The sequence below is a fragment of the Nicotiana tabacum genome, chromosome 20 (genome assembly GCF_000715075.1).
Source record: "Nicotiana tabacum cultivar K326 chromosome 20, ASM71507v2, whole genome shotgun sequence".
NCBI classification, from domain to species: Eukaryota; Viridiplantae; Streptophyta; class Magnoliopsida; order Solanales; family Solanaceae; genus Nicotiana; species Nicotiana tabacum.
This window is the reverse complement of record NC_134099.1, coordinates 119387913-119400942: the sequence shown is the minus strand read 5'-3', so window position 1 is coordinate 119400942 and position 13030 is coordinate 119387913. Positions and strand designations below refer to the sequence as shown.

The window sequence follows — 13030 nt, the reverse complement described above, 5'->3', positions numbered from 1 at the left end:
TAGAAAAACTTAGACAAAACCAGATAAATAAGTTTAAAATCTTTTATATATATATATATATATATATATATATATATATATATATATATATATGATAATAGTCGCAATCCAACAAAAAATTATGCTGGAGGGATCTTTTTAAATCACCGTTTATATTTTGACTCTATTAAGAAAAAAAATTGGGAAAATAGCCTGGTGCCAAAATTTTGAAGCACCAAATTTTTTGACAATTACTAGAATTTTGAAGCACTAGAAATTGTGACGATTATCAGAAATGCTGAAACTTTTGATGATCCGTTAGTATTTATTCGTTAAGGTGATCACCCTAATTTAACTAGAAATTATGACGATCGTCAGGAGCGTGCTTTAAAATTGACACCAAACTATATTTTTCAAATCTTCTATTACCGAGATAAAAAAATCAATAGTAGCACAAAAATATTCTATTCGCCCCAAATTAGTCCGATGTAATGACTAACAATTAGTCTTATGTGTCACTTTCTGTATTTTAATGATGACATTTCCTTCCATCTTAAAACAGAAATTCCTGTAACAAGGCATAGTTCTTATTTTAAACAAAAAACTATGGGATCGCCAAGTACATAAAGCTATTATTTTCCATTTTTCAAGCAATTGCCAGGAAGCATAATCCTAATGATGACAATCCCATAGTTCCCAAGCAGTTCTGGTACTATAAAAACCAGAAAGAATAATGTTACTAAGGCAGAAGAGTAATTTGACAATATTCTTGAAACAAGAAAGCCATGGCACAAGTTGGACCCTGCATTGCTGAAATTCATGTGATGCAGAAACTTCATGAGGAGAAAATGAAGAGAAGAATGAGGTTGTTGACGAAGATAACAAGACTTGTATGTTATTCTTGGGTAAGGGAAGAAATTCAGTTATGCTACTAGGGAAGTGCTTAGTTGTGCAGGGAGCAAATCAACAACAATATATATATGTAATGATTGCTTTACTTCGACTTCATTAGCACAAGTATAATGATTTTGTCCTAGAGTTTGATCGTACAAATGATTCTTTAAATTTGGAATTTGGGAAAAGAAATTCCAACGTGATAGTGATCCTTTTGTCCACTTTTCTTATTATAGCATTAATCAATTTCCAAGACAAACTCAGAGGAATAAAGTGTGGAATTAGTGAAATAATTTCTATTAATTTGCTGCAGCCAGGGCCGGCCCAAAATCTTTAAATAATATTAAATTATGCACTATTCATAGAATTTTTAAATCATTTGATTAAATATTTATAGCTAAAAGCAGAGGTGTACCTAGGTCGTGTTGTTTCGTATTTTCTAATTATCAAACCAAACCAATTATATCGAGTTATTAAATCTAAAGACCAAACCAAACCAATAAAAATCGAGTTTTTCAATATTGATTTTTCTCGGGTTTTTTGGGGTTTTTTTTTTTGGGAAAATACATAAGTATCCCTCTGATCTATACCCGGATTTCCAACTACACATTTTTTCTTTGCGGGAATCCTATTACCCCCCTAAACTTATTTTTAATGGAATTATTTACACTCTTAACGTTGACGTGGCAGAGTGTGTGTATTTCAAAATACGATTTTCAGATTATTTTTTATTCTTTTTACCATTTTTTCTTACTTTTTTTCCTTTTTCTTTGTCTTTTTTCTTTTACTTTTCTTTTCGTTTCTTCTCTAATTCTGGTCGATATTCATAAAGTCTTCATAGCACAAAATATAGAATTTGTGCTCCAAATATTTCTTTAATCCTAGTAAGATAGAACTATATAAGGTATTTTTCAATAAAATAACATAAATATGAGATGAGTCATGACATTGTACTAAAATATTCAACAATAAAGATAATAAAATCGCATAAAATAAGTATTATTAATAAGTCATGATGAAAACAAACATAATTTAAAATTACTAATAAGTTGCTATAAAAAGTACGACTAATAAGTACTATTATTTACATGACTAAACACTAAAAGAAAAATAAGTTATGCATTTTATCTAAACCACGGAAAAACTAAAAATAAATATGCAACGCTATATTCATTCATAGTGCAATTGAATTGAATGTCTTTTATTAGTATTAGTATTAATTTAGGATTTATTTGAGTTACTAGCATTTATGAACTATAAAACTTATTGAATCATCCAAAAATTATTAGTCCAAACTTGAAATAATACGTGAAAAGATAAAATTACGCAAGAGCTTGAGAAATATTTATAAACTACACTACAATAAATATTTTATGTATTAAATATATTTAAAACGTCTATACATATAATGTCGGGTTGGTTTGGTTTCGGTTTTGACTGTTTTTAGTTAAAACCAAACCAAATATGGTCGGATTTTTTTTTCCAACACCAAACCATAGTCGGATTTTTTTTGTCGGTTTAACTTGGATTATCGGATTGGTGTGGTTTGTCGGTTTCATTTGTACACCCCTAGCTAAAAGTTTTACACATCTTAAATTGTAATTACTAGTTGTTTCATATCTTTAGTTCGTCCTAACTTAAATCGATCTTCTTACAACAATGTAAGTTTAGAACAACTTTTCCTAATTCTCTGAGTGCCTTTGTAGACATTTTTCAAGCTACAATGATAAGTAGCTATTAAAATCCGTCCTTAACATTGAATGAATCTTGAAACATAATAGTACTACATTATTATTTGTTTCAACTTATATTTAGAATTAAAAGTGCTAAGAAAAACTGTATAAGTAGAAGAATACTCTAATTGGCAAACCTAATCAGGTAAAAAGGGTTAATTCAATCACCGTTAACAATTTCTATATCAGTTGTCTCGGTTGAAAAAGTTTTATAAATAAAGTTCAACATGATAACACAAGAGAGATTAAACAAATTGGTTAGACATTGACAATAATTAAAACTGATTATAACTTCTTTAGATTTCGATAAATTATAAGACTAAAAAATAATTAAAAAAAATTTAAGGCCTCACTTTTTATTTTCGCCTCGAGCCCCATACTATGTAGAGTTGCCCCTGCAGTGCCAACTTCATTTTACATGCCATGCCAATTCGGGGATATAAACAAACTAAATGTTAGAGAAATGGAATAAAGTTATAGTCATAATAATGGATTGCGCATTTGTTTATGAAATCTGTAATTTGCATAGTTGTGGTATTCTTATGCCAACTGTTTTCTACCTTGTCACTTGACGAGATGGAAGTAACATCACTGAGCAAGGCAAGACAAAGGCATTCCCTGCGGCGACTTCTAATCCAATGACTAGCAATAGACAGAAGAAATGTTACTATGTCTTACCTCTTTTCGCCCCGTAACTTGACTTCCTCTTTTTTCTACCTGCACGGACGCCTCCACCTATGTCGATTCCAGGTACAGGTACCCTCTTGCTGAGTCTAAGTCATGGCATCAACTGACTCCTATATTTGCTGAAGTGAAATAAATGCACCACACAAACATACATAGACACAGAGAGACAAAGAGAGAACACATGTTTCACATGTCAATTGTTGTAAGAATAAGGGCAAGCTTGTTTCTTAAGACTTCAGTGTGAGAAGGAAATTCATATCCAACATAGGAGATATAACTGAAACAATTTATACTGATGTGCTCGACTTGATGCATCACTAAGGCAAAGTGCAGCCAGATTTCTGAGTACATTTGATCTGTGAACCGTTCCTTTGCGAAACTTGGAAATCCTTTATGATAACACCATAAAATCCCAAACTAAATGAAATAAAACAAAACAAAACAAAACTATAATCTGTTTTATAGATTTTCTATTGCTTATGTTTCTTCTTCTCTTTCCCCGAGTCCCTCTTCTTTAGTACTCCACCACCACTACCACCGCTTGAAACATCTTTAAAAACGAACAATTACATTCTTTACACAAAGGTCCTAAAAGTAGTGCATCAACTTCGTATATCAAGAGACTACATGGTATCCCTCCATTCTAAATCTTTTTATATCTTTTTCTTTTTCACTTTTACTTTTAGGATACTTGTTAATGCATCCAAAAGACTCGCCTACTGAAAAATATATAGAGCCACGAAATATATATAACCAAAGTGGAACAATTCCATTACTGGGTCAGGTGAATTACAAGATTGTACATGCACACCCTCCTTTTGTAGGAGAATCCTCCTTCAGCTTATCTGTGACAAATGTATAAAGAAAATTCATTCAGTAGGCTTTAAATTTTAATAAGAAAAAAATAATGAATGGAAGCTCAAATCCTTAAATCATACTATAAAAATAAGTATAGCTTTTCTTTTTCCTCTCTCTACCTGTCAAAAAAAAAATGACCAGGCAAGACTGGCTATGCCACTCCAAACACACTGAAGTTTTTCAAAAGGAAAGCTTCACAGATGCGTGAATATGGAACTGACCCCTGATTGGCAATGGTAATTGGAAAGCACTAAACGCTAAGCTGAATGAATACACATACTTTTTCTTCGAACTGACTTTGCCAGGCCAAATCCTATGAAGTATTTCATAAGGAACAAGCTTCACGGACGCTTAAATATGGAACTTACCGGATGGTAAATGGAAAGCACTAACCATTAAGCTGTTCCAATAATGTCCTATCCAATCATATATAGTGTTAACTGACCTCAAATAAGACACTTTTCTGATTTCTCTGAATAATCGGAAAAGGAAAGGAAAAGGATCCCCTGTACCTAGGAGCACAGTAGAGGATGGGTGTGCGAGGTAGTAAGTTTGGAGAAAGTGCCAAAAGAATAAAACTGGAGTTGTCATCTAGCAGTTAGACAAGCTAAAGAATTTCACTACTTCCTAACAAATTGGTATCTTCTACAGTGCAAAACATTGGAAAGAACAATAAAACAGATTGATCAAAATTGGACACTGACTCGAATATCATCAAAACAAAAATAACAGAAAGAGATATTTCAGAGCTATTCGTCTAATAGGTTTTTACTTACCCCTCCTATTTCATATTTTATTACAAGACACCTATAGATTTTTACAAGGTAATGTAAAAAAATAGGAGGAACCTAAGAAGTTACACTAACTGATCTTTAATCACGAATGAAAACCAGTGACATGCTATTTCTGCTGCAGTTATGAACTATTAATACTTGTTCTTTTGAGTTATCAACACAAGAAAGAAAAATGCTTTCCACCTGTGAACCGGAATTCTTTTAACTCTCATATAATCCAAATATCACATTGCGCATGTAATTTACACTGAACCGTGACCTAATTGCTTGAATTACAAAATATTGCAACTTACCATTGTTTTTGTCATGAATGGGAGGCCGTACAACAACATGCATAGTGATGACACCTCCTGGAACTTCAGCAACGGGAAGTCTGGATTCACCGAGAGTTCTACTATTTTCAAGAATCCTTCCAGCATTAATAAGCTTCACGTCATTTGTTGTCCTTGGACCACTATCTTTATCTGCGCCACAGTAAGATCTTCTGTTAGCTGGGTTATTGCTGGTTAAAAGAGTATCTAAATTATGAGCAGCAAATGTAGGGTTGCAGATTCAGGCGTCTTGGTATATAAAACATATGAGAGAGCACTGAAAATTTCAGTCTCAAATTAACCTTTTCATTCCTGTAAGTAGTGGGAATCATACATTCTCTTTGGCTTTAGAGCATCGAAACAAATAATAGGTGGATGTGGCTTAATTCTAATCCATTTTAGATTATTGACTGACAACAAATGCAGATTATATACAAGAAGATTTTGTAAATGCAAATACACATTCATAGTTCTAGAACTAATATTTTGTCATATGTAATATTAGTCCTTCAAGTTGGTTAAGCTCATTTGCTTCGCAAGTGTCTTCGTATTTAGGTTTTTAAGTGTCGCATGCTCTTTGATTGGCGGGCAGCTTATGTTATTTCAGGCCTGCGGCAATTCCTTGCTGACCCCTGTTCTAGAGCCTGTGTGAAAGCACACAGAAATATGATATCGTCCAAATTTAACAAGCTCAAGTTTCCATTTGCTCATACACTGATCCATACCTTTGAATCCAGAAATGATTTAGAGTATTTAGGTCGCTTTACCTTTTGAAGTTTTGTAGTGTCTCTTCAATATTCAGTAGTATTATATACATTGGTTGCTCCAGCACTGCTTTGTGAGCTTGTTAACATTCAGTCCCAAACTCGAACAAAAGAAAATGATTGCGGTAGTTGAGCAATGGAATCAAGTGGGTCAAATGGAGCGAAATGGATAGTGCATACTTGGAATTGCAGCATAGTTATTGTTGTTGTTGTTTCCAATCTGTTGCATCACTCTCTCACAATGTAGGCAGCTTCTAAAGCAGCACTACTCTCTTCATATCAGCCATATCAATCCCATAACACCCTCTCATTAGCTATTTCATTTCAAACCTAAACAATCTACTTCGTTAAGTTAAAACGTCACCGTATTTTAGTCTTTGGTCCTCATGCTTATAAGATCCAAAGCCAAATCTGGCATTAAAGCAGGTAAGCACCATGTCAACACGTGTGAAAGCTTATGTGATGAGCAAACAAATTATCAAAGGGATAAATTTCTGTCGCAGTTACTCAACAAGTTTAGAATTTACATATTAGTGAATTGAGTTGCAAAACTCACAGCAGTCTACTAATTCAACGGTAAATGGAAAAAAGAAGAAATAGAGGCTGGGAAAAGATACTAAGAGCTGAAGAAATCAACTAATTCAACTCAGATAAGAGGCGTCACAGAGAAATAAAATTAAGTACCCGTACTGTGCAATTTTAGTTGCAACACTCATAGCAGTCAGCTAATTTAACAGTGAACTAAAAAGGAGAAACATAGGCTGGAAAAGGTAATCAACAGCTGGAGAAACCAACTATCCAACTCAGAATAAGTACTCCAGTTTAGTTGCAACAACTTTAGTTGCAAGAATCACAGCAGTTAACTAATTTAGCAGTGAACAAAAAGGGCGGAATAGAGTGGGAGAAGATACTCAACAGCTGGAAAAATCAATTAATATGAAATACTTTCTGATTGAGGGTCGACCACGGATAAATATTTTATCCGTTTGACAAGTCCAATGAGAGAAGGATTCGATATGCTAATCTTAAGCTAACTAGACTTGGAAAGAACTTGTGAAATCTATAGATAAGGAATGTATATTTCATGCTAATTGAAGATTTTCGATTTCAGTTATTCAAATGGGGATGCAGTTGTAAAACCCAAGGAGTCCCCTGGTAAATCACTAAAACTCCCATTTCCCCTTTTGTCTTCCTTAATCTCCTCTATTTACCTATTTCTAGCAGTTTACTATCAGAGTTGCTCGCGTCCTATTTCTTTCCCACACAAATATTCGCATCAAACATTCATTTTGCAATAAAGCTTGAGATCTCATTGATTCAGAAGCTATCCTCCATCAGCAATGTGACGACCCAGCCAGTCGTCTCATGAGTTACCGCTTCATTTTCCCCATTTCTACTTCTTTATGATTTGTTTATCCGTGTTATATGGTATCGGGTCGGTCGGATCGAGTTCGGAAAGGATTTGGTAAGGTTTGAGACACTTAGTCTCTTTAGAGTGAGTTTAAGTTGGAAAAGTCAACCGGATGTTGACTTATGTGTTAGAGAGCTCGGATGTGAGTTTCGATGGTTCGGTTAGCTTCGGGAGGTGATTTGGGACTTAGGAGCGTGATCGGAATGAGTTTTGGAGGTTCGGAGTAGAATTAGGCTTGAAGTGGCGAAATCGGATTTTTGGCGATTTGCGGTTAATAAGTGAGATTTTGATATAGGGGTCGGAATGCAATTCTGAGAGTTGTAGTAGTTCCGTTGTGTCATTTGGGACGTGTGTGCAAAATTTCAGGTCATTCGGACGTGGTTTGGTCGGGTTTTTGATCAAAAGCGGAATTTAGAAGTTTTTGGAAACTTAGGCTTGAATCCGATGTGTTTTGGTCGATTTGATGTTGTTTGAGGTGTTTTGAAGATTGGTACAAGTTTGAATAAGGTTTTGGGATATGTTGGTGCCTTTGGTTGAGGTCCCGGGGGCCTCGGATGAGTTTCGGAGGGTTGAACGGATCATTTTGAGTTGAAGAAATTGCAGATTTTGGTTTCAGCTGTTGGAGGTGTTTTACTCTTCGCGTTCGCGAGTGGCCCCTCGCGTTTGCCAAAAGTCAGATGAGGAAGCTGGAAATTTAGCCTTCGCGTTTGCGAGGGAGGCTCCGCGTTCGCGAAGGGCTGGGCAGCTGTGCATCGCGTTCGCGGGGGTGTTGTCGCGTTCGCATAGAAGGAATGGGCAGCTGAGCTTCAGGGGGGAATTGGTTCATCGATAGCGAAGGTTGGTTTGAGCAAAGCATCGCATTCGCGATGGGGAGGTCGCGATCGCGAAAGAGGAAAATTGATCAAAGTTAATTTGTGTTTCGCGAACGCGAGGCTTTGACCGCAGGATTTCAGGCCTGGGCAGAAGGTTTAAAAGGTCGTCTTGTCCGCGAATGTGGGGTTTATTTCTTCCATTGTTGGTCATTTTTGGAGCTATTTGAAGGAGATTGAAGAGGGATTCAAGGGGAATCACTTGGAGGTAAGAATTTTGGATTTAAAACTCGATTCTATTGTGAAATCTACCTAATAAATCATAGAATCTAATCCTAAAATTGAGGAATTAGGACTTGAGATTAAGAGACATTAAAATGAGAATTTGAGAGGTCATTTGGACTTCGATTTCAGTGTTCTTGGTATGTATGGACTCGTGGGAGGATAAGGATTCCGTTGATGTGATTTTATCGAGTTTCGAGGCATGGACCCGGGGGTCGGGTTTGGCCAATTTCGGGATTTTTGGTATAATTTGATTATTTTCGTTTGGGCTTCGTTCCCTTAGCATATTTTGACGTCGTGATTCTGATTTTTGGATAGATTCGGCACGAGTGGAGGCCGATTCGAGGTGCAAAGGCGTCGCGGAGTAGTATTTTCACCGGTTTGTGATAAGTAACCATTGTAAATCTGGAATTGAGGGTACAAACCCCGGTATTTAACTTGTTTTGATAAATGTGGTGACGCACATGCTAGGTGACGAGCGTGTGGGCGTGCATCGGTAGGGATTGTGACTTGGTCCGTCCCGTAGCGACTATTAAGCCGCGTATTTGATTTGGAATCTTATATTATTCCGTACTTTAGTCATTTATACTGTATTATGGGTTGTATGCCATGTTTGGGGCCTTGTGCCGACCTGTTGAGACCCTTAGGGGCATTTTTACTATTTTTCCTCACTTTACTTGTTGAAAGCATATCCTCAGTCATGTTTTACCTGTTTAAAAGTTTAAAACTGGTTTTATCACTCCACTTCTAAATGTGAGGACTGTTCGGACTGAGTTCCCTAATTTCTACTGTTGTGCCCGAGAGGCTGTGAGGTTGATGACTGAGAGAGGTTGATAACCTAATGGTGAGGATATTTATATATGTGTGAGTTATGGATCGGGCTGCACGCCGCAGCGATATATATATATTGGATCGGGTTGCGCACCGCAGCAATATGACGTTTGGGTTGTAGGAGCCCCTCCAGAGTCTGTACACCCCTAGTGAGCGTAGTCGACTATAAATTATGGATCGGGCCGCACGCCACAGCGGTTACTATGATTTCTATTACTATGAGATATTAATGAGCCTGAGTGCTGAGAGTGAGCACTGAGTGACGAGAGTGAGTCACGAGTGACTAGTATTTTCACCGGTTTGTGGTAAGTAACCATTGTAAATCTGGAATTGAGGGTACAAACCCCGGTATTTAACTTGTTTTGATAAATGTGGTGACGCACATGCTAGGTGACGAGCGTGTGGGCGTGCATCGGTAGGGATTGTGACTTGGTCCGTCCCGTAGCGACTATTAAGCCGCGTATTTGATTTGGAATCTTATATTATTCCGTACTTTAGTCATTTATACTGTATTATGGGTTGTATGCCATGTTTGGGGCCTTGTGCCGACCTGTTGAGACCCTTAGGGGCATTTTTACTATTTTTCCTCACTTTACTTGTTGAAAGCATATCCTCAGTCATGTTTTACCTGTTTAAAAGTTTAAAACTGGTTTTATCACTCCACTTCTAAATGTGAGGACTGTTCGGACTGAGTTCCCTAATTTCTACTGTTGTGCCCGAGAGGCTGTGAGGTTAATGACTGAGAGAGGTTGATAGCCTAATGGTGAGGATATTTATATATGTGTGAGTTATGGATCGGGCTGCACGCCGCAGCGATATATATATATTGGATCGGGTTGCGCACCGCAGCAATATGACGTTTGGGTTGTAGGAGCCCCTCCAGAGTCTGTACACCCCTAGTGAGCGTAGTCGACTATAAATTATGGATCGGGCCGCACGCCACAGCGGTTACTATGATTTCTATTACTATGAGATATTAATGAGCCTGAGTGCTGAGAGTGAGTACTGAGTGACGAGAGTGAGTCACGAGTGACTAAGAGGCTGCCCGAGAGGCCATATTCTGAGTGATACCTTGCCCGAGGGGCCCAGCTATGATATTTTCACTGATTTCACTCTTCTAAGTATATGATTTCAAGTGTTTAAACTGAAGTTGATAATTTTACGATGAAACTGGTTTTAAACTGTGAAATGGATTTGTTATCTTGTTGTTTATTCAGTTATATGATTTTTAACTGCTCGTCACTGCTTTCAGACCTTATTTACTCTAGTTACTTACTGAGTTGGCGTACTCACGTTACTCCCTGCACTTTGTGTGCAGATCCAGGTGCCCGAGTGGCAGAGTGAGGGTCCTCAGCTGATCTAGAGGTTGCCGGAGATTTCAAGGTAGCTGCATGGCGTCCGCAGCCCTGTTTTCTCCTTCCTATCTTGTTCTTTTCTGGATTTTCTAGACTTATGTTGTATCAGACAGTCAGTTATGTAGTAGAGGCTCTAGACTCGTGACACCAGATGTTTGGGTTGTGTAGTTTCATGTTTATTTGACTTCCGCTTATATTTTGTTGTTTTTAAACACTTATTATGGAAATTTGGTATTTAAACCTGTGTTAGAAAATGGCTTATTGAAAGGAAAAAGGGTTGTGATTAAGTGTTTGGGTTGGCTTGCCTAGTAATGTGATAGGCGTCATCACGACTGGTATTTAGGGTCGTGATAAGCAACTTTGACAACTTCTAGAAAATTGACCGCTACTTCTGCCGTAGACCTTTTCTTCTTATATGCATCCTTTAGGGAATGGCAGCAATAGACTATGATAGTCACAAGAAACTACGCTATATATACTCAGCACTGAGGCAGAGATCAAAATCTTCTGTAACTAACTAAAAATCTTCTAAACTATGATATATCCATCAATTCTTCTTTCTCTCCTAGAGAACTAATCTTCATCTAGGTTCGTGTGGTTAGTGAGCAGACCTAGGCATCATAGAAAGACCCAAATCGGCAATTCCACGGACGATAAAAGAAAATTCTAATGCAATCCAACTGGAGTAGCCCAACTGCATCAAGCTGACGGATAATTACTTCTGGAATGGTGCATTATTGGTCCAGAAAACTTTCAGACTAATTTCAACAGGCAGGTCGTGGTACCAATAGGGTGAAAACACATATTATAGAAAGTGCTCAAATGCGGAACCATGTCCATTACTCAATAGCACGCGTTCTTTGTTTACAGACCGTTATGTTATTATGTTTGAAGAAATGAAGAAACTCCAGTTAATGCAAAAATACCAGTCATACCACAAATCACAGGAGTTACTGCTTACAGTGGCGAAGCCACATATTGATAAGGGTGGTCTTCGTCAAAAAGTTACACTGTTTACATAGGTAAAATATTACATTTTAAAAGTATATAACACAAGGGGTCGGAATTTTTTCCACTTCTTTTAAATCTGAACACCCTTAGATAAATTCCTAGCTTCGCCGGTGACTGCTTACATAATCTTAAAATAGTATTGCACTAAACGCAATCAAACATCAAAATACGCAACGAACAATCAAATAAAGCAACAAAAGAAGCAACTCCATAGAAAACACAGAATTAAAACTAATCTAATTCATATAATCAAGTGTAAAGTCAAGAAATTAACAACCTTTGGGCCACTGTGCCATTAACTTTTCTTTGAGAGATCCAACAGTGGTGCTAGATGCATACTTATTTGGTCCAATATCACTGCCATCAGCTAGCCTGAATTTGATCTCAACCAACTCTTCAACAGCCATTGAATAGTCTCTCACAAATTATCAAATCAACTGTACAAACTCTCATCAACCGCCACACATACAAATGAATAATTCCCAGCTCAATCAAGAATCAAGGGTAAAAGTTTCATCACTGAATCAAAACCATAGAAAAAAATTGTCAACAGCAAACCAGATCAAATACACCTAAAACAAGAAATGAACAAAAGACTCAATTCACCTCAACCCTTTACAATTAGATCCATATTTTAAATAAAAAAATCATTTTATTCAGACTGACCAAAGTGACAAGAACCCAGATCACAATTTATTAGATTGTGAGAGTTTGCAATTTTCAAAACTATAGTGACCAAAAAAAGATGAAATAATGAATACCCAAATGAGCTGAAAGAATTGTTGTTTCTTTGTTTGTGCTTTTAAATTTGCTTGATATGGAAAGAAAGAAAGAGATAAAGAATCTAAATTGGAAAGGGTTATTCCAAGTACGATTATTATAACCTGAATCTAACTGGCAAAATCTAATGATCTGGAAAATGACACTTCTTACTTTGGGTCGCTTGGACATGCAGTAAATTCACTACAAGACAAGTACATGGAAACGGGAATATTACAATTACGTTCCTTAAGTTTAAGCTTTAGCAATTCAACCCCAGACCTCAAAAGTTTGAGTAGGATCATAAGATTAAGAAAATCTTATCCTCCCTCTCTCCCAATTTACAAAGAGGTGCTCGAAGTACCAAGGTCAAAAAACTAATTTTGATGTGAATTTAGGTGTAAATTCTTCATGTTTTTTTGAATTTTTTTTTTTTACATATTTGACAACTACATAAAATATTTTTCAAAAATCTAAAAGAAGTTGACTCTCAATTAATAACATCTTCACATAAAACATTCTTTCTTGTCTTTTCTAGCAAAATTAATCAAA

The 13030-nt window shown here is 36.4% G+C and overlaps 1 protein-coding gene across 4 annotated transcripts; it reads right to left on the bottom strand.

Moving 5' to 3' along the window:
* Positions 1–3456: 3456 nt before the first annotated feature.
* On the bottom strand, positions 3457–12712 carry LOC107825328 (membrane-anchored ubiquitin-fold protein 6). Of its 4 annotated transcripts, none has more exons than XM_075241223.1 (4): positions 12604–12712; positions 11997–12238; positions 5239–5409; positions 3457–4138 (listed from the first exon to the last, which is right to left on the bottom strand). In XM_075241223.1, exons 2-4 carry the CDS (start codon positions 12124–12126, stop codon positions 4083–4085), a joined length of 357 nt encoding a protein of 118 aa, XP_075097324.1. In that variant the 5' UTR covers positions 12127–12238; positions 12604–12712; the 3' UTR covers positions 3457–4082. The 4 variants fall into 4 exon arrangements, with proteins under 4 accessions (XP_075097324.1, XP_075097321.1, XP_075097323.1 ...); XM_075241220.1 differs by having other exon boundaries at positions 12481–12618; XM_075241222.1 differs by lacking the exon at positions 12604–12712 and adding an exon at positions 12386–12529.
* Between the last annotated feature and the right edge of the window lie 318 nt (positions 12713–13030).

Coding starts and splice junctions, on each gene's coding strand:
- LOC107825328 (XM_075241223.1), bottom strand. CDS start 12,126: ATGGCTGTTGAAGAGTTGGTTGAGATCAAATTCAGGCTAGCTGATGGC. Junction 5,410..11,996: donor AATGGCACAGTGGCCCAAAG/GTTGTTAATTTC, acceptor ACTGTGGCGCAG/ATAAAGATAGTGGTCCAAGG. Junction 4,139..5,238: donor CATTCATGACAAAAACAATG/GTAAGTTGCAAT, acceptor CATTTGTCACAG/ATAAGCTGAAGGAGGATTCT.